General features: G+C 39.5%; 1 protein-coding gene across 2 annotated transcripts in view; it reads left to right on the top strand.

Annotated features, from left to right (window-relative positions):
• RORA (RAR related orphan receptor A) overlaps positions 1-21,478 on the top strand; it is a 384,497-nt gene extending 363,019 nt beyond the window's left edge. For both annotated transcript variants that reach the window (XM_062583485.1, XM_062583486.1), the window contains 8 exons: positions 7,542-7,683; positions 9,386-9,781; positions 12,967-13,088; positions 15,063-15,195; positions 15,886-15,993; positions 17,341-17,451; positions 18,882-18,994; positions 20,383-21,478. In XM_062583485.1, coding sequence (XP_062439469.1) covers positions 7,542-7,683; positions 9,386-9,781; positions 12,967-13,088; positions 15,063-15,195; positions 15,886-15,993; positions 17,341-17,451; positions 18,882-18,994; positions 20,383-20,547 — 1,290 coding nt within the window. In that variant the 3' untranslated portion in view covers positions 20,548-21,478. The remainder of the gene's footprint in view (positions 1-7,541; positions 7,684-9,385; positions 9,782-12,966; positions 13,089-15,062; positions 15,196-15,885; positions 15,994-17,340; positions 17,452-18,881; positions 18,995-20,382) is intronic.
• Positions 21,479-26,717: the final 5,239 nt, after the last annotated feature.

Below are 26,717 nucleotides of genomic sequence, written 5' to 3'. Positions count from 1 at the left end.
AAAAAATTAAGTCTTAAAACATCTGCATTTGGCTTCTTGATAGTGATTCTTTTCCTTCGTTTGTTTTTTAAAAAGCAAATATTACAGGGAAGTGAAATCAGTAGATTATGAAAGCAATTGGCGATTCAAAAGTACTATCTTTATTTGCGTTTTAAATAAAGCATTTTTGTGACCCCTCTTCCCCCCAGCCACCGAAACTTTCAGGACAGGCTTTAAACATCACAGGACTTGCAGCAGTTGTGCTGTGTGTGCTGTATACTGTCTCATTGTGAATAAACAGAAGAGGTGTAGAAGCATGTCCCAAAGAGTCTGGTCTGTGGCTTCACTTGAGAGGGAATCTGTGGCTTTCCCAATTCTCCCTCTCCACTTTTTTGTCTGTAAATTGCTAAGAAGCTGTGTTGAAAATAAGGTGAGTACTCACAGATTTAAAACTGCTACAGTTACACATCTATTTAACTTGGAAGGTATAGAAGGTATAGATACAGAAAGCATGGGTATAGCTGTAGAAGATGTTGTTGCACATATAGCGTATTATTCGTGCTAAACCTGCTCAAGGCTTCTGTGAGTAGTGCCTTTTCCTTGCAGTGTCTCTTATTGCTCTGGAAAGTTCAGTCTTTGAATTTTTTTTCTGGATTTGTATCTTCAGTAACTCTGGTGAGCAAGGATTACGTTACGAGCGTTAACGTTTCATTTAGTTTGTCTCTCTCAACTGAGAATTAGATCAGACAATACTTACACTAGCCCAGGGTGTGCTGTGAAGCTAATCACTCCTTTTATCACCAGTACAGAATTACAGTGCTAGCTTGGGAATGTCACAGTGTGCACATCTATGCTGTATCTTGTTGCTTTTCTCACGTAAGAATATGTTGCAATCCAGTGCTGATAGGTTTTCTACTCCTGATCTACAGTTCAGAATTGAGGAAATTGTTTTTATTGTTGTCTTTAGTCTGCTCTCATGGTATTCTTGATACTGCCTCCCATCTTCAAAAAGTAACTTCTTTGCCTTCGTATTCTTAAGATTTCCTTTGTGTTTTTCCAAAGAGGATTTTTGTGTTTTTATTCTCACATCCTCTCAGTCTCATGGAAGTGTTGGTATAAAGGAAGCCAAAATGTTAGAATGATACAAGACTGCACCTCATGCCTGTTGTGACTCCGCTGTTGCTATGTTGCTATGGAAAATGCAAGAAATCCACTATAAAGGCATTGATAATAAAGCAGGTGTTTTTTTTCAGTTCTGTGCAATGACTGAACGTTTATCAAGCTTCATTCTTGTGAAGTGGCAGACACTGACAATTCTGCTCTATAACTATCTTATCAAAAAATATCAAGTTATGTTTAAGGTCTGAGACCTCTTTAATCCTTAAATGGTCCGGGCCTGGTATACCTGAAAGACTGCCTCAAGATCCATGACGAACATCATTGTCAAGAGACTGGGGCGAGGATAATGCCAAAGCTTGTCTATGCAGAAAACAGGGCTTTCTTCACACGGCTTGCTGCAGAACAGGAAGAGACTGCCAAAGCGAAGGAAATTTGCCAACTGTATTTATCTTTTACTTCATCTTCATACATTTCTCCTGCCTTGCAGTCTCTTAAGTCTTGTATGTGAGAATAGCCTCCAACAGAAGCAGTAGATTGGCTACATATAAAAAGAAATAACAAGTAAACCACAGTCGCATCAGTTAATACATAGCTGTGTAGGTACTTGGCACTGCAGGTAAGAAACAGAAATATCCATTGAGAATTCCTCCATCAGTTTGACTGGGCTTTGCTGGGAATAAACACAAATATGAATTATTAAGAGACAGATCCTTTCTGTGCCTCCAGTAGTCAGAACAGCAGATGTTAGCCTGATAGTGAGAAATGCATATGCAGTCCCCTATGTTTCAGAGCAAATCGTTTCCCTTTGAACTCTCTATAACAGCATTGCCCAGAGGCTGGTGCGAGCCTTGCTCTGTCCTGGGGAATCGCCCAGACCGGGCAGTGCATGCACGAGGGCCAGCAAGCTGGCTCGGGCAAGAGAAATTTAGGAGAGAAATAACTCTGAAGTTCACATTTCTTTAATGCTGGGGCCCAGATGACCTGCAAGTAGTGACAGATAGGGGAGTGCTAGTGGGGACAAGTCACGGGAAGAGATGATCATGGCCTAGAGAGCATTTAAAATACTGTGCTGTAGCAGATGAATTTTGTTTGTGCTATGCTCTCCCGCAGAAATATCAACAAAGTCTCACCCAACAGAACTATTTTGGCTGGCGGAAAAGCTGGCATAACTTGGCTTCTGCCAAATGAACCAGGTGTGTATTGGTATGTTTTTATTTTTTTCACCCTGAAGTGCGTTTCCCAGCTTTTCTGCGGCTGTGATCTCTGCAGGTTTGAGCATGCTTATAGCACTCTTCATGCTATGCTAAACCTTCCTTTTAAAAAGGACTTCCAAGTTTTCTCACTATGAAGACCTGGTTCCCACTCCTGCACTCAGGTTCATGGGCCAATGGCTCGCACCAACACAAAGTCCCTGAGAGGTGAGTCGGGTTCTGCACGGTTGCTGCCGGCCCAGCCGTGTGCATCCGGCGGCAGGACTGGCGCCTCGTCACCAGGAGGGAACAGCTGCGCCGTGGCCACCCGGCCCGGGCTGTCAGCAGTGATCTACGGGCAGCGCTGGCAGCAGCCACGGGTGGCACCTGCAGCCCTTACCGGTTCTCCCTCCAGTTTAATATGAGCTTTAACACTACTTAGTTGTAATGCTAACTTAAATGGTACTGTTTAAAGACTAATAGCCACTGGAAACAGCATTTATTTAAAACCTGAAGTGAAGCAAATCTGTATCACAGATCATGAAAATGTTATGGTCAAACTGGTATGTTACTGGCATGCTACAGTGTTGTGATCCTTATATTTCATACAATTTAGTGAAGTTTTCTGACCAGGTTTTATTGTTATATTACATTTTGTATGCAAGAATTGAAGCCATTTAATAAAGCCGATTAGTCTTTCTTGAGAAGCTTTTGTTTCCTACCTTGTTATGATGTTACTGGCTTTTTTAATGTAGAAATTCAGATTTATATCTTGCCCAGACATCACTGAGCACTCACAACTCATCAACCTGTTTATCTGAATTTGAATTTCTCTTTAAAAAAAAATAAGAATTAACTACTTGCTCTTTTTCACCAAAATGAAGTTTATAGCTGAGCACTTTTTTTTTTTTTTTTTTTTTTTTTTTTTACTTTATCTAAGAGGCATTTTATGGCTTATTTTAAATTAAATGCATTTAAAACAATACTTTTTCTCTCTGACTGTTGCTGACATCCAGTGTACAAAATATAATGGAGAGGAAGAGAAGATGAGGTTAGTTAATTAAGACTTTTACTCAGAAGCAGGGATGAAGAGTGACACAAATACTGTAGCAGGACTCAGTGATGCTTTATGCTCATATTTAAAATCAGAAATAAATTCGATACTACTCTCTGTATGGAGCAGTTCTTTACCACCAGTTGTGGATGCCACTGAAAACCTCTTGCTCCCTACTCAGGGTCATGGTGGTAAAACAAACCAGTGTAAACGTCCATCCACTTTCCTCTTAGCCAAATGTGCAGTTCCCTCCCTGAACGGGGAGGCCCTGCTCGAAAATCTGCTAGCCAGATTTCTTCTTAACAGAGACATCATCTCCCACTTTGCTCTACAGGGAGAAACGGTTGTCAGAAAATGCCTGAATGTATACAGCAAAGCACTTAGTTTGAAATCAAAGTTTCTGTTATTGAACTACGTCGTTAAGCTCGCAGATGTCACGATTTGCTTTTGCTGTCAACAGCATCTGTTTGTGCCCAGTTGCCTCACAAACGCGTTGGTACGACCAACTCTTTGCTTGAACATAGGCAGTTGGTCTCCTAAAACCATTTGTGCAGGGTATTTCTGGGCATTTTTTGTATTTCAGAGGTTTACAGGTACCGGCCGCGCACCTCCTGTGCCTTCTAAGGGTGCAGGTTGTCTAAGGGTGCAGCAGTTCCCCTCGCTGTAAGTACGAGGGGAAAGGCTCTGTGGTCGCCTCGCAAGGACGGTACTTGGTATCGTCATTTCCTGCCTTGCATTACTTTTTAAATTTAGACTGTGTGTACATCCAGTTGGTTTGTTACTCCATCTTTCATTACTCTGCATTTAATTTGGAGCGTCACATTGCCTCTATAAACATTTACCTCCAATTCATGGTTTTGAAACATTTTAAAATTATTTTCTGGCTACTCAATTTTAAGCAACACATGATAGAAAAGAGTTGAGCTGTGTTACGAAAACGGCTAGGAAGAAGCCTTGTAAAACCTGCTAAACACACTGTAACTCTCTCTCCTGTGTTTATTACATATGGAAAACAACCAGGGGGTTGCGTGTTTCTGTGGCGCTACACCTTTGTCATCAAATACTTCATTAACGAAGTTCATTAACAAACATTGCCTCGGCGCTCTTCTCCCTGTAAAACTGAAATGTGCTTGTTGTCATAAAAGGGCTAAGAGTCTGATTCAAATGTTTTAATTTCTTGCATGTGACAAGGTGTTTTTCCGATGTTTCTTTGAAGAAAATTTGAGAGTTTGGTTTAGAAAAAAGCAAAAGAAGGATCTCCCTCCCCCCCCCCCCGCTAATTGTTCATTGCTGAGAGTATTGCAAAACTTAATGATACGTGGAAGTCTTTCAGTGTTAGCCATAAATCAGGGGATTACGAACGCGGCGTTGTTGTCTCGGGCGGGCGTACAGTCATTCCAAAGCGGCTGCCATTAGGATGCAGCGAGGCAGCTGTCAGCTGTTCTCTTGTAATTAAACAGCCAATGAGCAGCTAATTAAGACATATGTGTATACAGAAGTGGAAGTGGGTTTGTTAACGAACTGTAGGAATCAATTCATTAAATGAAAATTTGTCAAAAGAGCGAACAGGAGATGAGCGCTGGGGCCGGCGCCTCGCACGCTCGCTCGGCGGCCGCAGAGCGTGGCCGCGGCCTGCGCCCGGCCAGCGGCCTGCGCCGCGCCGCGCCGGTCCCTCCGTGGCGGGTGAGGAGGGGCCGGAGGCGCCGCCGCCACGCTCGCTCGGGGCGCCCGGCGGGGCAGGCGGGCGGCCCGGCGCGGGAGGGCTCGGCGCCCGCCCCGCTGGCACCCACCGCCCTCCTGCCGCAAAAATCACGGCTAGCCCTGGAAGTAGCACAGCAGAAGATAGTCTCTCCTCTCTCCTTCGAATAAAAGACATCCTAGTAAGAAATGCTATTTACTTACAAAGGACTCCTGTATTAGGGGTTTCCCACATATCTTTGTAAGGATTTGAGAGACTGAGGATAACAAAAGGTTAGAAAACTCATAAACGACAATCATACAGAAGACGTTTACAGTACACCAGTTCAATCCCATATCTCAGCTGCGAGTATTTCTGAGCTGTAGACAAGTTTAGGTTCATTTCTAAAATTTGAGGCTTGGCTTTTTTTTCTGCTTTCACTGCTGCTGCCGTTTCCCGCATGCCCCCGTCACAGCGCGGTTTGTGTTTAATGGCGCTCCGCTGCAGCTCTCCCTTTGTAAAGCGCGGGTGCTTTTAAAGGCCCTGTTTTAGGCAGTTCTGCTCTATTGAAAATTTAGCTTCAAGCTGTAACTTAGCTGATATGTTGTACACTAAAGTGTATCGAGCAGCTGCATCTCTAGGGAAAATCTGGAAAAAGCAAAAAGCCCAGTAGTTTCTCCATTATAATACTAAAAATAATCCTGCTCTTGACAAGAATATTCTTAGTAAAGAGAAACATGCCTAACTGGCAATATAGGCATCTAGTACAAAGCGGGGTCCTAGCCAAAGGAAACTGTACAGACCTTGGAGGTCCTGGCCCAGGCTCGTTTTACCTCTTGCTCAAGCTGGCTTTTGGGATCCCAGTGCTGGCAGAAGATTTAAGAAGTTCATATACAGGCATGTCAGTCAGTGCAACAGTTTGTTTGGAGAACTGAGTATTTTAAGGGGCTGATAGTGGGGAGCTGCAGAGCCTTTACCCCCAGTCAGGCACTGCTGGAGCTGGTGTCTAACCCTGCTTCTGTAGTGAACGGCGCTGGCCCTGCACGCGCGCCTGTGCTGGAGTGAGACCTTCCGCTGAGGTGCCGCCAGGACTGGAAGTCGAGCCGTCTGCTTACCCCAGCGCTGGCGCTCCGCGGGGTCGCTCCGTCACGGCTCGGGATGTGCAATACTTTCAATTGCATCCACCGGCTGACATGCACTAAAAGAGAGCTGAAATGAATCCTTTAGGAACAAAGATCAGAAAAAAGGAGAAAAGAAACAGTGTGCTGGCAAACGGGATTAAAGAAAGGCATTTCCGTTTCCCGTGTCTCCCCATAAAAGCTTTAATGAAAGGGGAATAGCTGCTGAAGGCTGGTGCCCCCTTGTGTGCGGGTGCATCTGGCTTTATCTCTGGGAGGGTGATGCGGTGGGCGGCAGGAAGTTTGCCAGGGCGTCTTTTATTCGCCACGCAGCAATTCCTGTTGTTTAGTTCAGCAAGTGCCTGGACGAGGGGTGCATATGCCAAGGCACTCCAGAGTGTGGCTTTCGAATAAATAAAAAATTGGTAAAAGTCCAACTTTAATTAAAGGGTACCCAGCCTTTCTGAGGAAGTATTTTCTTTGCAACACTGTTAATTAATCCATTATGTGGCAACATAAAACTAAAATACTGTGTTCAGTGCTCACAAATGCCTCTTTAGAATGACTCCGTCTTCCCAGCATCCCTGCGAAGTTGGTGTTAGGCACGCAGCAACCTAGGCTTGGGCAGTCCGGGGCAAAAAGATGAAATGAACTTCAAAGCAAACAGCTGGCCTAGTGATTAATAAAATGCCCCACTCCCATGGAGAGAACTGAGTTGTAACTGCTGCATGACCTTCTAGAGTTGTTTTCTTTGCAAATAGGACTACCCATTGCTGTCAATTCGGAAAAGAGAAAATAAACAAATGCGATGTTTCACCTCCCCCCTTCCTGATAATCACAGCTGGGTTGAACAAAAGCTCGGTTGTTGGCATCAAACCTTTTACTCCTCTCCCGTAAGAAAGGTTGTTGCCTGCGGAGGGGCTGCTGAGCCCCTGCTCCGTGCGCATGGAGGCGCGGGCACCCTGCCGGGCTGCAGCTCCACGCCGGCTGCCAGCACCGCCTGAGCAGGGTGCGATGGCTGCTGCCGTCCCCACCGGCTCCAGCAGCCACCCAAACCTTGTTGGCCCAGCAAGGACAAGGAAATCAAGGAAATCTAGGTTTCTAATTAGTTTTGTCTCCTCTGGAAAGAGTTAGTATACAGCATTGCCGTATATAATACAGGGTCTGGAAAATCAAAGCAAAAATGTGTAATTCTTCTGTGGGTCATAAAACTTTTTATGCATTATTTTCTGCAAGTTACTGCTCTTCATTTGCTTCCAAGAGGAAAAAAAAGAACTTAACTTCCTTTAGTTGCTTATACTGTACTTGACGTTTGTGTTCTATTCGGCATGCTGCCTTTCAGAGCCTTTCTTCACTCCATCAATTAACAGCTTCTTGACTTTTATTTTGCAATTCTACCACAGGGCTTTTTCAGAAGGAGTCAGCAAAGCAATGCTACCTACTCCTGTCCTCGTCAGAAGAACTGTTTGATTGACCGAACTAGTAGAAACCGCTGCCAACACTGTCGATTACAGAAATGCCTTGCTGTGGGGATGTCTCGAGATGGTGAGTTCTGCTACTCCTCATTTAATTGCAAAAAGTAAAGCATTTAGTATGCTGTGTGTTCAGCTGAAACAACATTGCATTTAAAAGTTACTGTGCATCAAGCCGACAGTTGAGATCACTGAGTAGCTTTTTTATGTTGTGTTATATATTTACATAAATATATATAAATCAGGATATGTAGGAAGTTTTTGGTATTTTTCCACTCATCTACAGTGGTTCTCAGTGAAGAGCTTTGCTCCTTGTCACGTTTTGAAGATGCAGTTCTTAGTCAAGTATTAGTACTTTCTTCATATGTTCATTCCAACTTAAATGACATACTGTAGTTGCATGTACCAGTCTGATTGCCGTATTGGTAAAATTCAGAATTGTATTACAATATATATATATAGAAGTCAAAGGTGTGTATAATAATGGAAAAACTACAGAGAGAAAATGATGTAGTGTTTTCTTAAAACCCTGTAGTTTGTTTATTTTTTAAGACAAGATCCTGAAGAAAATAATGTTCCAGTCCTGTTAATATTAAGCTCAAAATTACACCTAGTATAATTATGAAAATCTACGTCACTGTAAAAGGAAAGCTTATATAACACAATTAGAACTGGATTTGCAGCTGATATTTGCACACCTCCATAGATTTAATGAAGCTGCCATCACTTACCCAAGATCTGACTCAGTCTTTTCCCTTGCAGTAGTGACAGCAACATTACATGTTCTGCAATACATATGCATTATCCTATGCACATTAAGCCTGTTTAAGAAGGAGGCAGTTTTCAGATTACATTTGCTCCTTAAATTACATTGTCTTCATTTTTTGTTTTTTGTTTTTTTTTTTTTGTTTTGTTTTGTTTTTTTTTACTGCGTGTGAAACTAAAATACTCAAACAGTTGATCATGCAGCAACCAGTTCCCCTGAAGCATTTGCTTTCCTATAGAAAAGTACAGGTTGGTAATCATCTTCCTAAACTACAAAGCTTTTGGAGCTGACAGGGGTCCTAGAAATCACATACCGTAGGAATTCTCCGGATATGCCATACCATTTGTTTCTGGCTTACACTTAGTATACAAGTTTCCAGGTTACATTTTTTAAAGTATTAGTAATTTGAAGGGGGGTGTTATATAGATATAATTCTTTTCCAATAACTTACTTGGAAAACATTTTAGCCCACCAAAATGTTTATTCATCACAGTACGCTGCACTAAAAGCAGTTTCTGTGGTTTTCCCCATGCTCTTTGGTCCTAATCTCAGTAAAGCTTGCTTTTGATCCTTTTTGAGATATAGACCCTACATGTTTATACCTAACTGTATATTTGCTTTGTAGCATGGAAATACAACTACTAGGAACTGGGCTGTTCCTCTCAGATCAGCATATTATTTTTTAATTGTCATGCAGTAATAATTTTATATGTAGGATTTGAATGCCTAAGAGGTGTGTCTGTCAACTTCAGTGGATATATAAGAGAAAATCTGTTAGGTACAGAAGTGGAAAGCTAATGAATTAAGCTAAAACAATAACTCTAACATCTAGTGTAGACAGGATGTCTTTTAAAGAGTAGAGTTCAGTTACATGTGACTGAGAGATGTGATTTTTAGGTCTGCTCATCTTGCTTTTTTAGCTTTTATACTGTAGTACTTAAAGACCCAAGACAATTACAATGCAGTAGCAGTTTTCAGAAATGAAATGTATTGTGTGTCTGTATTTCAGCTGTAAAGTTTGGTCGAATGTCAAAAAAGCAGAGGGACAGCTTGTATGCGGAGGTGCAGAAACATCGAATGCAGCAGCAGCAGCGAGACCATCAGCAGCAGCCAGGAGAGGCAGAACCACTAACACCAACATACAATATCACCACCAATGGGTTAACAGAGCTCCATGACGACCTCAGTAATTACATTGATGGGCATACCCCTGAAGGTAGCAAAGCAGACTCTGCAGTTAGCAGCTTCTACTTAGACATACAGCCTTCTCCAGATCAGTCGGGTCTTGATATTAATGGAATCAAACCAGAACCAATATGTGACTACACACCAGCATCGGGCTTCTTCCCTTATTGTTCTTTTACAAATGGGGAGACCTCTCCAACTGTGTCCATGGCAGAATTAGGTAATGAGAGAGAAAAGCTTCCATTGTAACTGTCTTAATAGTACCCTTTGGATTAAATCGACACATTAGGCAGGCGATAGTGAGAGCACTGTGTCAATATAGCTGTGAGCATGTCCAGCCATCCTTCTGCAAATGGTGGTACATGGAGAACACCTTACAGAACTGAGCTGAGGATCTCAGGAGCTTGCAGTTAATCAGATCTAGTAGTATTGCCCTTCTATTAAGTCTTTGTACTAGAACCCTCTGAATACTGATTAATGAGCTAGTTTTCAGTGCTGAGCAAGCAGAGTATTTCTTCATTTGCAGATTATTTTTGAATGTTCTATCATTTTTTCATTAGCTGTATTCAATTTTCTAGCACAAAGTGATGAAACTGATTTTCTTCTGCTCTTTACCGGTACCTGGGAAAAAGGAAACCAAAACACCGATCTAATTTGGGGGCAGTTCTCCTCTTCACTGGTCAAGGAGGAGAATCTTGTCTCAGATATTTTGGAAAATTTTTGAATGTAGCAAGTTGCGATAATTTCCCTAAGATCGTTATAATGCTTGCTGTAGTTAGCACATCTGAGTTCACACTGTTCCCTGAACGATTATGCTAGGGCTGAAGTCCACAACAGTGTCTTTTGTCAATGTCCATGGCTTGGGTTAGAGTGCGCTGTGTGAGCCACTTATAGGCAAGCTGGAACAGGATGTTAGAGAAGTGACTTAAAGATTCTGCTACTTATTTAAGCAGTCAGGAGTTTAAAATATCAATTTTGCTTGCTTAGAGAACATTTTTGCTAATTATTCCATTATGAAAACAACCTAAAAGTGGTTTGAAAATCAGATATTCCAAATTATTTTTTAAAAATTAGAGGCTAATATGTGGTAAGAAATTTTGCTAGTTTTGTTTTAGTTTATGTTCTTTTGAGAAATTATTCAGAGAGGAAAGGAAAAGAAGGCTTCCTTTTTAATGTCCTAATTTTGCAGAATGCAGAATTTGTTGTGACAGCCAAAATATTGTGTCTGACTTGAGTTCAGATAACTTCAGTTACAGATGAGTAGAAAAGAGAATCAAAAATGAGGATAAAGGCTCTGCTAGAAACCTTGTCTCAGTCAAATGGCTGTTAATATTTCCATGGGAGCTATTAATACATCTAAAGTAAGCTCACAAAAAAAAAAAAGAAAGGCCTTTTTCTTCCTAGGCAGGTGTTGAGTATGGAGCAGTAGCATGAAATAAGTTTGTCATATTGCTTACCTTTATTTACATAGTGCTTGCCTCTGGCATGTATGTTGGGTGCCCAGCACTGACACTGCCAAACAAAGTTGGAAGAATGTTTGTCTTCCAGACTGAGGTTCCAATTTAGAAGGTGTGGTTGTTCAATGAAAGTATTAGGTGTGTGCTTAAATACGGTCCTGAGCTGAGGCTGGGGTTTGTGAATACCATGGTCATATTTCACCTTCTGGGCACATAAGGCTGTCAGATGCTGCTAGGAAGAGCAAAAGTTGTTTTTAAATACATGTGAGTAAATAAATTGCTCTGAAATACAGGAAAGCTGTGATGATAACAAAAATATTAACTACTTGATATCTGACATTGTTGATTGTTTAAGTGGCACATATAATCTGATTTTTCTTAAGTATCCTATATCTTAAAGCCTTTTTGGGTAGTATCTCAATCGAGCTATTAGTGCAGCAGCTGTGATAGTGAGCAGATGGATCGGGCCAACAGTTCAGTTGGCCAAGAGTTGGGTGTGGTTGTGTTTGAACAAGGCAAGTGTCCCAGAGGACCTGACCCTGGGCTCCTGCAGGATGCCTCATGGGGCTAGTGGTGAGCCAGCGCACTCCCGCCGGGGCCATCCCTCCCTGCCAGCGGTGGCCTGAGCAGTGGGAGCAGCTTGCGGGGGCGCGGGAGACAGGCTGGCCAGCCTTCACCTGGGCAGGGGCAGGGAGGGCTTTGGAGCCCGATGAAGATTTGCAAAAGTAGAAGTGGTAGATGTTTGAATGCTCGACGTGTCTTTGAAAGTGTACCTAAAAGTTCATGGAACTGAGTTTTACTAAGTTTATTAATAAATATAAATGTGCCTGACAGGTCTTTTAATCAAGTATAGCAGCAGAAAATAATTCATGTGAAACTACTTTAAAGCTGAGAAGTGAACCTGAGCCTTCAATGTTTGAGTCTACCTGAACCTGTGTCTTCAGATAATAATAATAATCTTGATTCTCTAATGAGTATATTTTCCTAACACTTTTTAAATCATGTGATAGTAGGAAAAAAAGAAACTTTTTTTTTCCCTCAGAAGAACCTTCATGTGATAGTGTCCTGCTTGGTAGAGCACTGGCTGGATTCTCAGTATCTGCAATTTTTTAGAAGGAAGTTTCTGCTGTATTGAATGCAAACAAGTCTTTTGAAGATTTATGATCTGACTGACAGCGCTGTATATTCGCTGCACATGAAGTGTGGTGGCCTGTATTCAGCAGGGCTCCCCCCACTGCAGTTCTTGCACTCTCGCTTGAAGGGTGCGCCACCTCACGCACTGGTATTTTTTTTTATGGCTCTGATTAACAGCTTAGTGCTTAACCCAGATTTAAAAACTGACTTTATTTCACTAAAAGCAGCAAGTCAACTTACAGAATTTGCAGTAGGTTGCATGCTCCCCTAGATTTCACCGAGTTTGTCTTCATTCTGCAAGCTTTCCCATCACACATGCTTTCCTTGGTTCCTACTACAGAGTGAGAAAGACATTTGTCCCAAATACAATTATTTTATTCAAAAATAAACCCCAGTTCACACAAACATCACCCAATCAAGTGAAAGGACTCTGCTTTGTGTGCTTGTATAAAAATCCAGGGATGAAGGTTGCTGAGGATTGCAGTGCAAGAGGTACGTGTGTGCAGACTGCCCTCTAACGGGGCTGCGGCCCGCAGGAGCTGGCTAGCTGCCGCAGGAACCGGCCGCCCGCCTTGTCTCCTCCACTCAACAATTTGCATTGCACTGGTTCGTTTATATGACGCAAAATCCAAGGAGATCTGAAATTAAAGCATTTTTTTCTAACAGTCAAACCTTCCCCTTGCAAAATTGCAACTGTATGGTGTTAGTTTTATCATGTATAAAGGTATAGCTTTGTTTTATATTTGTATATATATACATACATATATATATGTGTGGGTGTGTATAAATAACCACTTTTTGGTCTTTCTCTTAGAACATCTTGCACAGAATATTTCCAAGTCACACATGGAAACTTGCCAATACTTGAGAGAGGAGCTACAGCAGATAACATGGCAGACTTTTCTGCAGGAAGAAATTGAGAACTACCAGAACAAGGTATAAAATCATGTTAATCTACAGCATACTTTTTTTTTGAGCATGGTATTTTAATAACACACTACCAAATTCACTTTTTTCATTGCTTTAGATGTGCAATTATAAATGTGTATTTTTGTGTATTTTCTAAAAATAAATAGTCATAGACTAGAATCAAAGGCAGAAAGATGGTTAGGATATCCTTTGCGTTTGTAATTTTTAGAAGTACATTAAAAGGTAAAGTTATACTCTTCAAATCTACTTCTCTATGATTGATAAACAGAAATATGAAAGGCACAGAAAAGGTTTTCACTCCTAAATGGCTGGATAATGCCCTAGCGTCATGTAATGCTTGATGCTCTTAGACCTGCGTGCTATTTACATTTCTGTGAACTAATCTGCAATCACCAAAAAACCTCTTTAAAACATCAAATTGTAACTATCAGATTCTCTGCAGTTGACCTGTGAAACTGAAAATATGAGCACATGTGACCTGCTGTGTCCTGTCTTGGTTGATAACAGATGATGTTAGCAAGTAGCCTAGTATATAACACTGTATTTTTAATCCCACTTTTTCTGACATGAATAAGATTCCCAGAATCCCAACTTAAAATTTGCAAAATTTTAAGTAAAAAAAGTTTATTCTTACTAATCTATTTTTGTAGCTAGAGCTCATAGGGTTGAAAAACTCTCTATATATAGTAAACGGATCTCTCATAGTCAGCTACTAAAATCTGGAAGTATATAATAAGCATTTAATGTTACACTTTCTTTTTATTTAATAAAACTAGGAAATCTGGCATTGCTATTAATGAACATGAGCCATATATAGGAAATTTACTGAATGAGCTGAAACCAAAGACTCTGAAAATAGATTTGCAACTCAAGTCTGTTGCAGAGTTGCTACTTGCATGAGGTTTTTAATTGCTTTTGTGTTTTGTTTGTGTGTTAATCAGTTTTATAATTTAATTTTTGTTGGTGCACTTTGATGGAATTTATCTCACCTAACTGTATTTTAAAATTAGCCTTACAGGCACTCTATATTGTCATAATAAAGAAGGAAGCAACTCAAGACAATAGTTTACCGTTCCTATCTTGAATATCAGGCTTGGATGGGAATGGGCTGAAAAGCCCATCGGCTGTGTCGCATTTTGAAATTTTACATGATTTCTTTAGTTTTGAGATCATAAACATAGAGCTGTGCCAAGTTTCCTGCTTTTAGCACCTGCTTGCAACCTTGCTTCTTACTTCAATCGTTACTTAGTGTTTGAGCCAACCTGTAGCACGGGCAGCACAGTGCTGCTGTAGCTCCAGCAGGTAGTGCAAGATTTAATCAGTATTTGTATTTCCATTTCTCTCCACAAACTACTTACAAAACAACTGCTTTTTCAAAACTATCTTGGTAAGCACTACTAAAACACACTGATTTTTAAATATAATTTTAATTTCTACAAAAATACTTAGCCTTTAAGAAATTTTTTTTTACTCTTTAGGTAGTTTCATTGTGAATTATTAATAAACATATGAAAAATGACTAATTCTCTGCCTTATTTATGCTATTTACAAGTGGCTCTTCATATCTGTATATCTTTATATGTATCCTTATAAAGACCTGCTTGTTAAATAATTTACATTCAGTAGGAAATGCAGAAGTTGACAGGAAGAACATGATTATGCATTGAGAACTTAGGTCTGCTAGTGTCACTTGGTGTTTTCTTTTGAGGCAGCAAGTTAAAACTCCTGCTGAAATCATCAGAGTCATTATACTTGGACATTTTTGGCTCCTAAGACAAATATTCCAACCTGGATCTCTCTGACGCTGCCGAACATTTTCAGTCCTCCACATGAGGCTTTGTTTCTGAGGCTAATTCCCCTGCAGGCTGTAGGCAGCTGTGCAGGAGAAAATTTGCTCTGCTTTGTTTTTTAGCTTAGTTTTACTTTACAAGAACAGGCTTTCCTAACCTTGATTAATAACTATTCTTTTCTCTCAAACAGCAAAGGGAGGTAATGTGGCAGTTATGTGCAGTCAAAATAACAGAAGCTATACAGTATGTAGTGGAATTTGCCAAACGCATTGATGGTTTTATGGAACTGTGTCAAAACGATCAAATTGTGCTTTTAAAAGCAGGTACGCTGGTGAATTTTAAGTTTTGTTTCTGTTAGTTTTGACTAAGGAAAGTGCAACCTGTATACAGTGATTGTTGTGTACACACACACACATATATATATATGTTGGACAATAATCTTTTAAAATAATATGAGAAAAAAATAACAAATTTTGTGCTTCTTTGTGTGAAGTTATATGCTTGTATTAGTTATTCTGGATAGAAAAGTTGGAATCTGTCTGAAATGTTCATTATGAACAATAGGAGCAATAAAGTGGGTAAAGAGGGCAAAGTTGGACTCAGATTTAATATTTGGCTTTGTAATAGCAAATAACATTTTAAGATAAAAATCTAGACTATTCTGTGCAACGTGTTGTAGAATTAATGCAGTTTACAAATACTGGACAAAGTTTTCAAAGCTTCATGAGCATCAGTGCTCATGAATTTAGTTCAGATGAACTGCTCTGCCTTCAGAGAAGTTACTCTGACAGATTATTATTATTTATTAGCATTAACTAAAGTTACTTTAGCAAATAGCCCTAAAGAGGCCTTTGGGAACTGTATTAATTCTCCTGGCAAATCAAACACACAAATCCTACTACCCCACTCAATCTGTACTGAATTGGGAGCATAGGACATTTATAAATCCTCACTGGCTCTTTGCAACTGAAGTCCCTGTTTAAACAGTCAAACTTAGATTGTTTCTGTTTTAGGGTCTTTAGAGGTTGTGTTCATCAGAATGTGCCGTGCCTTTGACTCCCAGAACAACACAGTCTACTTTGATGGCAAGTATGCTAGCCCGGAAGTTTTCAAGTCCTTAGGTAAGAAATGTCAAATGTTGTATTCTAAAACAACAGAATAAAAATAGTAAGATGGAAAACCTAGAGGACAGGTGCTCTGAAAAAAAGATATACTATAATATACGAATAGAAAAAAGTTCAAAAGCTGAAATTGAATATTACTGCTTTGAAGATGTTAATTTTGTTTTAAATTGTTTAATAATATTTAAAATATAGTTAGAAATGTAATTACTAAAATGTAGTAATCTAAAATGGGTTAGATTACTATAAATAGATCTTTTTTTATTAACTCACACTTCATCATTTTGAGATTTTCTGTGTATTTGCACTTACTCTATAAGGATATATTTAGTTGTGTTTAGGATTTGGTACATAACCTGTTTTGGAGGGCAGTGAAAAAATCGGAGTGACAATATGGCAGTGAAGAATGCTGTACAATTACTGAAGTATACTCTGCCTTTTTAAAACACCACAAAGTATAAAGTTTGAATGCAAAAAATTAAGAGTGCAGTGTCAGATGTGGGCTTCTACCTGGCTTCTAATGGAACATATTTTCATCTTTTTCCAACTAGACCCAGAAATTTAAGTTGTATTGGGGGCTGAGATCCATGGAGGAGAGTCCTCTTCCAACACAGGTTGCAGTCCCCTCCAAAGTAGAGCTCTGCTTTTGCGAATTAGGAGAAGCATGTGTAGCAGTCCTAGTAGCCTCATTTACACCTGGGTGACCAAGAGCCTGGGTGAGAATACAAAAGACAAAGAGTTCTTTATCCACACAAAAAGCTTTCAGACCTTGGCGTCTCCCTTTGCTCCTGCATGTTCCTTGTGTAACTCTCTCCCCTCTCCCTCTTCTATGTGCTCAATACCCTTAAAAAAAACAGCACTTTGCCAGTACACATTTCAAACACCCAGTCTCCAGTGATAAGAGAAAGTTTCATTTAGAACAACAACAAAGCTAAACTAATGCTGACTTTTCTAGCCAAGTCATGTAACGATCAAATCTACATAAAGTGTTTGGAAATTAGGGAAAAATCTAACCACACTTTATTTCTGCAGAAGAGTTCTGAGTTTGAGAATGGCTTGGTTTTTATCCATATTTATCTCAAAAGAACAGAATCTGGGGGAAAATAGTGTGTAAAAAATCCAAAAATTCAGCTGTCAGGGTATGGAAATAGGGGATTATGTGGGAATGGGGTAATAGCCTCTATTAAGAGTGAGATCTCACTGCCATTACTCAGTGATCCTTTAAGGAGAAAAGCATTCACCTACAAAGTATTCTATGTCCATCTTTCACCTCCGTCAGAATAAATAAATTATTCAGTAGCTTTGAAGTAGTTTTAAACTCATTGGCATGTACCTTCTTTTTGGCAGGTTGTGAAGACTTCATCAGTTTTGTGTTTGAATTTGGAAAAAGTTTATGTTCTATGCACCTGACAGAAGATGAGATAGCTTTGTTTTCTGCATTTGTTTTAATGTCTGCAGGTAAGAGATAAAGTATTGCTCTAGGTTTATTTGGTAGAAGTTATTTTTATTTTGAAGTCTTTTTCAATGATAATGCTAAGACAATCAGTGTGAAATGTTGAGTGCCTCCTTCCTAACCAACATTTTTATTTTATTTTAATATATATATTACAACTATGAATTTAGAAATAAATCTGCTGAAATTGTCAATCTGAATTTAAGCCCATGTTTTCCAATTTTTCACCTTGTTGGGGACACTGCTTTGTAAAAGCTGAAATGCACGTGAATGAGACTGCTAGGGCAGTCTAAGGAGGACAGGCAGAGGCAGCCACTGAATTTTACAGTCAGCTTTCAACTGTGTGGGCCCGCAGCTGTAGCAGAGTATCTCAGGCACAGTGCTGCCCATGTGATGAGCACTGCCAGTGGCAGCTCGGGCCTGTTAAGCAGGGTAGCCATTTCAGCGTGCTGCCAAGGTGCCGAGGCAGCGGTGCAGCAGGGTAGCTTAGATACCTTCATGTCACCATCCTGAAACTGAACGCACTGAAAAGCACAGCGCAGGCACGTAAGTCGTTCCCAAGATCCAGTCTGGGTCCAGTATATCCACTGATAAAATAACTTCGTAATATCAAACAGATATGCACACTACTGCAAGTTCTGGGAAGGCTTATTAGGTTGGGGGAAGCAAGGCATCAGAGCAGAAAGCCACTTTGCATCTGGTGTACTGCTCAAGGAAACACTTGCTTTAGGGTGGGGCATAGTGGACACGGGAGTGGTGGTGGAAAGGTCTGTTAGCAACAGTGGGCTGCCATGTGCTCAGATTCGGACTGACTTCCCCATTTGTCCGTATAGCAGAGTTGACAGTATCATAAATACATCCCCATATCATTTGCCAGATCAGAAGTTTGTCAGCACTGTCTTTTAACATGTAAACCATGGAATTCCTCTGTTCTGCCCCATAGAGGATGTAGCTGGTAATACTGCTTTGCTGTCAAGAGGTTTAGAACTACTTTTCTTCTTTACAGCTGAATATTCACTTCTGAGTTTTCCTGTATGTCACTGTATATCATCTGCAGGGTGATATGCTCCAGCTCATTGTTCATTATATAATCCTTCATTTCCTGACAAAAAGCTGCTAACTTCATTTTGTAAATACTCTGAATTTTGTAAAAACCCCAATTTTTTTGGAATCTTATCAGCAAATTATTAATATTATTCAAATATGCTGGGCTGTTCTAATTGAGAGCATTGCAAAACTGATTTTAAACATAAGTAATAAATGTATTCCAAAACCTATTGCTTCTGAAATTCGTTTCCTGTATAAGATTGTTGAAGTGCAAGGAAGGTTACAAATAGGAAAGATGAATCTGTAACAGACTCTAAAGAATATTTCCTGGTGCACTGTGATGGATGTATGCAGTACTAGAGGTGTTCACTCTATTTATTATATTCAGATCGTTCATGGCTTCAGGAGAAGGTAAAAATTGAGAAACTCCAACAGAAGATCCAGCTAGCACTTCAGCATGTCCTGCAGAAGAACCACCGAGAAGACGGAATTCTAACAAAGGTGAGACTTGCCAAGTGTGCATGCCACACACTTCCATATCAGCAATATCATAATTATTGTGTGACAGCTTTTATGCAGTTAATTTATACTATATAATCTCAAAATTCTTTGTTCAAAATCTAGCTGTTTAGATGAAATCATTTGCTGAAAATGAAGAGGGGTGAAAAGATGATGTAAAGACAAGAATAACAGTGGTTTGAAAAGAAGAATTTTAATGTTGAACTTCATAAAAAGGCATCGAGGTTTTTGTCCAAATTTTCCTGCTGTGCAGCATTTCTGTCACACAGAATACTATTTCAGTTCTACAACATGCATGCCTTCATCCTCATGAAATATCTCCCTGCCTGACAGTTAAATTGAGATAATGTGCAATATCTTAGCTAACCATGGTTTTCAGTATTCTGTGAGAAGTTTCCCCCACAGCCTTTTTCTCAGCAGTTCTGCCAAATATTGGTGACCAGGGAAGAAAAAGGAGGTACTGCATACTATTATGCTAATCCAAAGCATCTTCACTTAAGTTTTCAAAAATGCAAAGACGGTGTGATGTTAAAAGAAAATCTGCAGTGAAGGACTGGGGAAGGAGAGGCACTTCCTTACAGATATAGTTCCTTTTATACCTCCACACAGCTGGAAAGTTCATGCTTAGTTTCACGCCACAGAAATTAATTACAGTAGAAGCAGGATGGTACAGCCTAATATAAAAGGCTTTTCAGATTGTCCTCATTTCAAATCCTAGCTCATATAATTCTTTTCCCAGCACATACGTTTGGATGCCTTTGTTGGAAGAAGGAGGCTTCTTCCATGTACTTAGATACAAATATATAGTCAGAAAGTTCAGTGAGTATCCTAGACGTATACATTTTTCAGATCAGTTCTTTTATGAAAATTTCACTTTTCTGTGTTATTTGGCATAAATGAAAATAGCATGATCTATTGCATTGCCAGTTCCCTCCATAACATTCACAATGGGTTTAAAAGTAATCAGGGTTGCTTTCTGTCAAGAAAATTGCTAAATTGTATGAAAGAGGATGCAGTCATGAAATAGTATTATATCAGTTTGGTGCTTGTGGTACTGCTTACCTGGCAGGCAACTGAAGAAATCTAATGATTCATATTCCTAGGATCTTAAAGAAGAGATTGTTTCACAAATAGCAATAATACATTACTTAATACCATTTAAGTGGCTTTCCCTTTTTTTTTTAACCTAACAAATTTATCTATTACTAAACATCTGAAATACCATTGTTGAGGTAAACAACTGAAGTGAACTAGAAGTATTTGAGAGGGCTTTTAACTAGAAGTGTCGGAGAGAGCTTTAATCCTAAAAGCAAGATTGGGAGGCCTAGTTTCATATATGACCGTATGACTTCTGTTCATTTTTTTTGCAGTTAATATGCAAAGTGTCTACTTTAAGAGCACTGTGTGGACGACATACAGAAAAGCTTATGGCATTTAAAGCAATATACCCAGACATTGTACGACTTCATTTTCCTCCACTTTACAAGGAGTTGTTCACTTCAGAATTTGAGCCAGCGATGCAAATTGATGGGTAAACGTATCACCTAAGCACTTCTAGAATGTCTGAAGTACAAACATTAAAACAAAAGAAAGGAAAAGGAAAAAAAAAAAAAAAAAAAAAAGAAAGAAAACCAAGACACTTTATATGGCCCTGCACAGACCTAGGGAGCCAACACACTGCACATCTCTTGGTGGTCGGGGTCAGGCGAAGGATGGGAAACAATGAAACAAAGTTGAACTTGTTTTTCTCATGCATATGATTTCCATTATGCCTACAAATATGGACCCTTTTTCTGTCTCAGCTTCTCAATCCTTGACCTCTGTTTACACAGACTGAGGGTACTAATGTCAGAAGGTTGTTTTCTCTTTCACTGCCCAGACTTTTGACAGAACAATCAATTTGTTGATCAGAACAGAGTGTCCTGCTAGTAATCAGCGATTGGTGTGCATTGCAGAGATTTCAGCGTCAGTTTGCACAACTTGCTCATTGTTTCATGAAGGACGATTTTGTTTCACCTACCACTGTTTGCCAGTAGACAGAATGGCATGAAAAGGGTCCATAGCAATAGCAACAATAGCATTATAATATATTACAGGGTAAATGGGCATGAAGACTATATATAGCAAAAGAGATATTGTTTATATATTATTTTAATTAATATAAAATGTAGTTACTGGTATAGCTTTTCTTGTTGAATTGATAAGGCACTTTCATTTTGCACCTTTTTCTTTAAATTAAATGCTAGCGTGTTCATTGTTGTGTTGCATGTGCACCAGAAATTCAAGTTTAACTGAAAAAGGTTTGGCAGGTACTGGTACATTGGGAGGTATTTATGCTGCTGTTTTCCGTGTTACTTTTAAAGAGAGGCTGGTCATATCCTGAAATGGTTACGCAGAATTTTTTAAACAGTTTGAAAATAATGAAAATTTTCTAAATTAATATTCACTTCTCAGCTGTTACTCTAAAAGGTACTTTTATTTTCAAATCTTTCAAACCTGGATATTTAAAATTACAAGCCCAAATCTACATTTAGGCACACAAATAAAAACCAGCATTTTCAAAGGTGCTGAGCTTCCAGGGTCAAGGTTTAGCTAAGCAATCACAGATCACTTACAGATAAAAGACAGACAGCATCCTTGAAAATCAAGCTATTAATAAAGCATATTTATCCCCACCATATATCCAGGTTTGAAGTTACTGACTCAAGTCTGTATCTACAGTAAAAGTATGTGTGTGTGATAACTATGTGGAAAACTAATTTTTATACGTAATATTACATACTTTTATGCTCCATATCGTAAACAATGCCTGCAACCTCCAAACTCTGTCCTATCAAAATACACAGGAGGTTCGTCTTTGACTTCAGTGAGATCAGGTACTGACACGTTTTTCAAAATCCAGCAGTTTGATTTAAGGGAGCTTAATAGAAAAGTAATAGAAATAGAAAGATTAAAAAAAAAGTAATAGAAAATGCACTTTAAAGTCTATCAGATGAAGATAGACTAACAAAGGCACACTGTTGCTAAAAAGCATTGTTTTGTATTATGAGGCCTGGAAATCATTGGTACCATAAATCTGCATTCTGTAATTCTCAAACTGTGATCCATGCCTTGCATAAGCAACCAATAAGATGGATCTTGCAATCTTTATTAATACAATTTACCATTCCCTTGAGGAAGAGCACTGTTTCCCAGTAAATTTGACAAGTTTTAGAAATTAAACCCAGTGCTGAAGGGAACAGATCCACAGTAAACAACATCAGAAAACAAATGGTGGCTATTTGAGCCAGAGGTGCGTAATTGCTTTGGATGAGAGGAGGACGTGTAAGAACCGGCTGCCTTGTAGGCCAATACAAACAGAGTTTCTGATGAGGTACCTAAGAAAAAGCAAAGAACTAAGAGAAAAAAAAGAAAAGACAGAATGTGCTCCTCTGCTTTAATTTCTAGACATAAAGAATCGCCATCTTATTCTGTAGTCATTGAAAAGTAATGAAGTGAGCAGAAGCACGCTGAAGCCTGCTTTAAAAGGAGAGTTAGGACTGTGGATTATTATGCCAAAATGAAGTGGTTTTAGTGATTTGAACATGCTTCATTTGGGGTCAAATTGAGCCAGTTAGCCTGCGACACCTGTTAAAATCTTTATATATAATCTGCCTCAGGAGGGAAGCTTATGGGTAGCGCTGCAGCTTGGCCGGTACCATCCAGCCGGCGTGGTTTGAAAGCCAGGGCAGAGCGCCGTACGAGCAGCGCGGCCACGCCGGGCCGGGCCGCCGCGAGCCCGGGGCTGCAGGCGTGGGCGGCTCTGCGGCAGAGCCTGGAGCCCGGCGCGCTGCCCGTCCGGCGGCCACCCGCGGCCGCTCGCGCGCGGCGCTCCTCCCGCAGCCATTGTTTACCTTACTGGAGCGACTGGCAAGATACGGTACTTTCCTTCTAATACGGTATTATTTTTAAAACAACCTTTTTAACTAACAAATGTTTTCTGAATGTGACCAGCCTTAGGTGCTAGTCCTTTAAAGATCAACTAAACTTAATCTCAGTGTCAACTAATGAATAATGAACCAAGACTTGTACTTTTTAGGCATGAGACACAACTCCTACTTCTGACAGTAAGTAGATTACCAGGCAAAATATTTTGGGATTAATTTTCAGTCATGTCTCTCCTTTTTTTTTTTTCTTGATAAATATTAGTACTTTACCGGGCCGCTAGGTGCCAATGGCTTCGTTTGGCATCTAGTTCACTGTATTTTCACCTTAAGTTATTGAAAACACAAAATTTTGGAGCATTTACTAATAAAATACATAACCATAAAGAGGTTCCAAATAGGGTCTTAGCTGAAAGCCCTTTGTGTTTAAAATTAGCTTGTGCTGTGATCTTCCGGGCTGTGGGCACCTACCTGCTGTCGCTGCTTCAGCGAGAGCTCCGGTGCCCGCGCGCCTCGCTGCCGGGCGAGCCCCTGCCCGGGGCTCTCCTGGCCTCCGCCAGTACCCGCTTGGCAGCACAATACTCATTCTTCTCTTGCTCTCTGGTGAGAGGAAAAGAGGGAGCACAGCGTGGCAGTAGTACTGAAAAGACCTACGTTGCCAGGAAGGTTGTTATGCAGGGGGACATGGATTAATCGCCCAGGCGGCTGGCCTGGGAGGCCCAGCTGCCCGCACACGCGCCTGGGACCCGCCGCGCGGCCCAGAGCAGGCAGCCACTAGACTAGTCAGCTGGGAACATTTGGTATCGGTGGATTTCACACCAATATTTTCATCATCTGCCCAGTTCACTACAAAAAAAAAAGTGAGAACAGCTGAAGATAAAGGAATAATGTAGCTGAAGATAAAGTAATATATTGCTTTTGAATGAGCTGTTCCTTAAAACCTGCAAATAAGTTTTCATCAGATATTGCATCTATCCACAGAGGTGTTTTCTGGCTTTCTAGGAAAGAGATACTATTGTACATTGTCATGTAAACTGCCCTGAAGTACTTCAGCATCTCCAGCATTGCTCAGCTTTTTAAAAACTATGGGATTAGGTGAAACAGGAGGCTGTTTTTAAGTTTGGTTGTTCTTTATCAAAGCTTATCTATCTTAGTATGGATACCAAGATATCTGTGTGTATGTGCGTGCGTGTGTGAGAGAGAGAGTACATTTGTGTGCGCACATGAATAGAAGTATGGGCATGTGTGAGTGGCTGCTTCTAGGCTGTTAAGTGTCAATGGAATAAAGAAAATGTATTCAAAATACTTAAGTCAAAAATAGAAGGTGGAAAAAAGATTTATTCTATACAAAGCCTTGTCTGGACCACTTTAGAGAGACTATCTATTTTTTTAACCCTTCTATAAATATTTGATGGCACTTGAAATATTCCTGCAATAAAATGTGATTTGTGTAAACATTAAAAAAAAAGATTTTGTAATGTGAAACAATGAAAGAAAGTAATGTAATTTTTCTAAAAAACAAAAAAAAACAAACGAACGAACTTTGTATTATTTTCTTGATGGAATTTGTCTATTTGTCTTTGGAAAACTTTTTATTTCATTGAATGTGCCATAGTAGACGTGTGTTTTTCCTTTTATTTGTTTTTTGTTTTTTACATTTTAGATTAAAGGAATAGCTGTGTTACGACATTCCAAAATGCAAGATGACATAGCAGTCATGATTAAAAGGATTGATTAGTAAGCTTCGATCATTGTTGCTTTTTTTGCACATGTTCTTCATTCCTCTACAGTGCAATATGTACATAGAGCACTTGCGGGTGTAACCTTGATCCCTCAGGGAAAAATACATATTTGTACAGGATTTTTCTTTTTCTTTTTTTTAGCCTTTTTTTTTTTTTTTTTTTTTTTTTTGCTAAGGAATGTCGATTGAATCACTTGTCTGTTGTTGAGGGGCAGCCAGATAATAATCCTAAACCACTGTCACAAAACATTGATTGTTTAATCATTTTGTGCCCTTTTATTATTTAAAAAGAAAAATAAAAGTTATTTTCTGACAGTTCTTTGTGCTGATTGGTGAAAAAAGGGTAAGTAGATAAGCACCTTATGATTGACTTAACTGTGAATGACAATCCATCTTGCTATCAAAAACAGAAGCCCTATCATTTTGGAGTTGGGGATAAAGTCAGAAATTAATGTGCTCAGGGATCTTCTAAAACTCTTCAACAGGGTGGCCAGTACTACTGGTAGGATAAATTACTTTTAAAAAAAAATACTAATATTTCTTCCGCTTTCCCCTCCCCCCAGGCGCAAGTGAACTGGATAGACTCTTGGGTTTTTTGATCTAAATGCTCTATGTGTGCCTCATTCTGTAACTCAAGTTTTTCAGTGTATCTACTCACTGGTCTTTATTTTGTTCAAAACAAAGTACTCCAAACAGCTCAAAAGTTTTGCAATTGTACTTTAGAGAATAAATTAATGCTGAACCATTAATTTATGGATCATGATTGAAATTTAATGTCAATACCTTCTGGATATTTTTATAATCATAGGACTATTTTCAAGCTGCATTTCAGTGTTTTGCAAGAGAAGATGAGTTTTCAGTAATTAAATTATTGTTAAAGAAAAGAAATCAGTTTATGATAGGTTGCACAATATGAATGAAAAGGTGATAATTAGGTCTTGACAATAACGACACATAGTAAGGAGCATAAATCTGTAGGAAGAGGAGAACAAGAGTTCAGGCCTTGGCTGTCATTGTTGCAGATGCTTCATGGTGAAGCAAAAAAACCAAAACAAAACAAAACTGATTGGAAAGAAACACTGAAGCTGGAGACATTCTTTTCATATCTAGCAAAACAATTACAGCAATTACAAGCGAACACAATAGTAACCAAACCTACCAATGTCTACTAAGTCTCTAAGTGCCAAATTGTAGGATTCTGGAAGCCTACCACAATTGGTCTTGTTTGTGGCTTCCCCTTCTTTTTAACATGCAAGTAGGAAGGTAAATAAGCAGCTCCAAACAAAACAACCAAGAATCTTAGTCTTTAGTTAGATCAGGCAGACAGTGAATTTCTCTATCAAACATCTTTTTTTTTTTCTTTTCTTTTCTTTTCTTTTCTTGAGAAAGCATCAGTTCTCCAGTATCTTAGGTTACTGGGTTTTTTGTTCCACTGAATGTATGGCTTCCAGTTGTTCACTTTATGTAGCTAATAAAATAAGGAGATCTTTCTTACCATATTGCAAGCTAGACAGTCCAGTGAAGCTTGGGGTGGACTTCAAGGTGGACAGTTGCTTAGCAAGTATGGCCTCTTGATCACTTTGCATTCTGGCATCTTCATTAGAAGAAAATCCCTATGGCTGAGTCTCAATAGAAACTAAGTTGCATTACATCCTTTCCCTATATGCAGATCAATTAAACATTCTGTTAATACGTGCAATCCATGAGATACGTTTTAACCATGTAGTGGGGTGATCCAGCTATTACAGGGGTTTTTCTGGACTCTTAGGGCTGGCATAGGCCTTCCCTGGTCTGTACATTATAAGCTGTACAAACAATGTGTGGGGTTTTTCCTACAAATTCTTGAAGTCTTCAAAACAGATAAATTTATTAATATAAATTTCAGAAACAACTTTTAATAGCCAATATCCAAAAATAATAAGCAATTTGCTCTTGAGTATTCAGGATTTGAAATTCTACCTGTGCTAGCTGATTTAGATTGCACAGAGGAAATACCTGTATTTATTTTCCTTAGCTGGAGAAATGTAACTATTAGAATTAA

The sequence above is a fragment of the Rhea pennata genome, chromosome 10 (genome assembly GCF_028389875.1).
Source record: "Rhea pennata isolate bPtePen1 chromosome 10, bPtePen1.pri, whole genome shotgun sequence".
NCBI lineage: Eukaryota > Metazoa > Chordata > Aves > Rheiformes > Rheidae > Rhea > Rhea pennata.
This window is presented reverse-complemented; position numbering and strand designations above follow the sequence as displayed.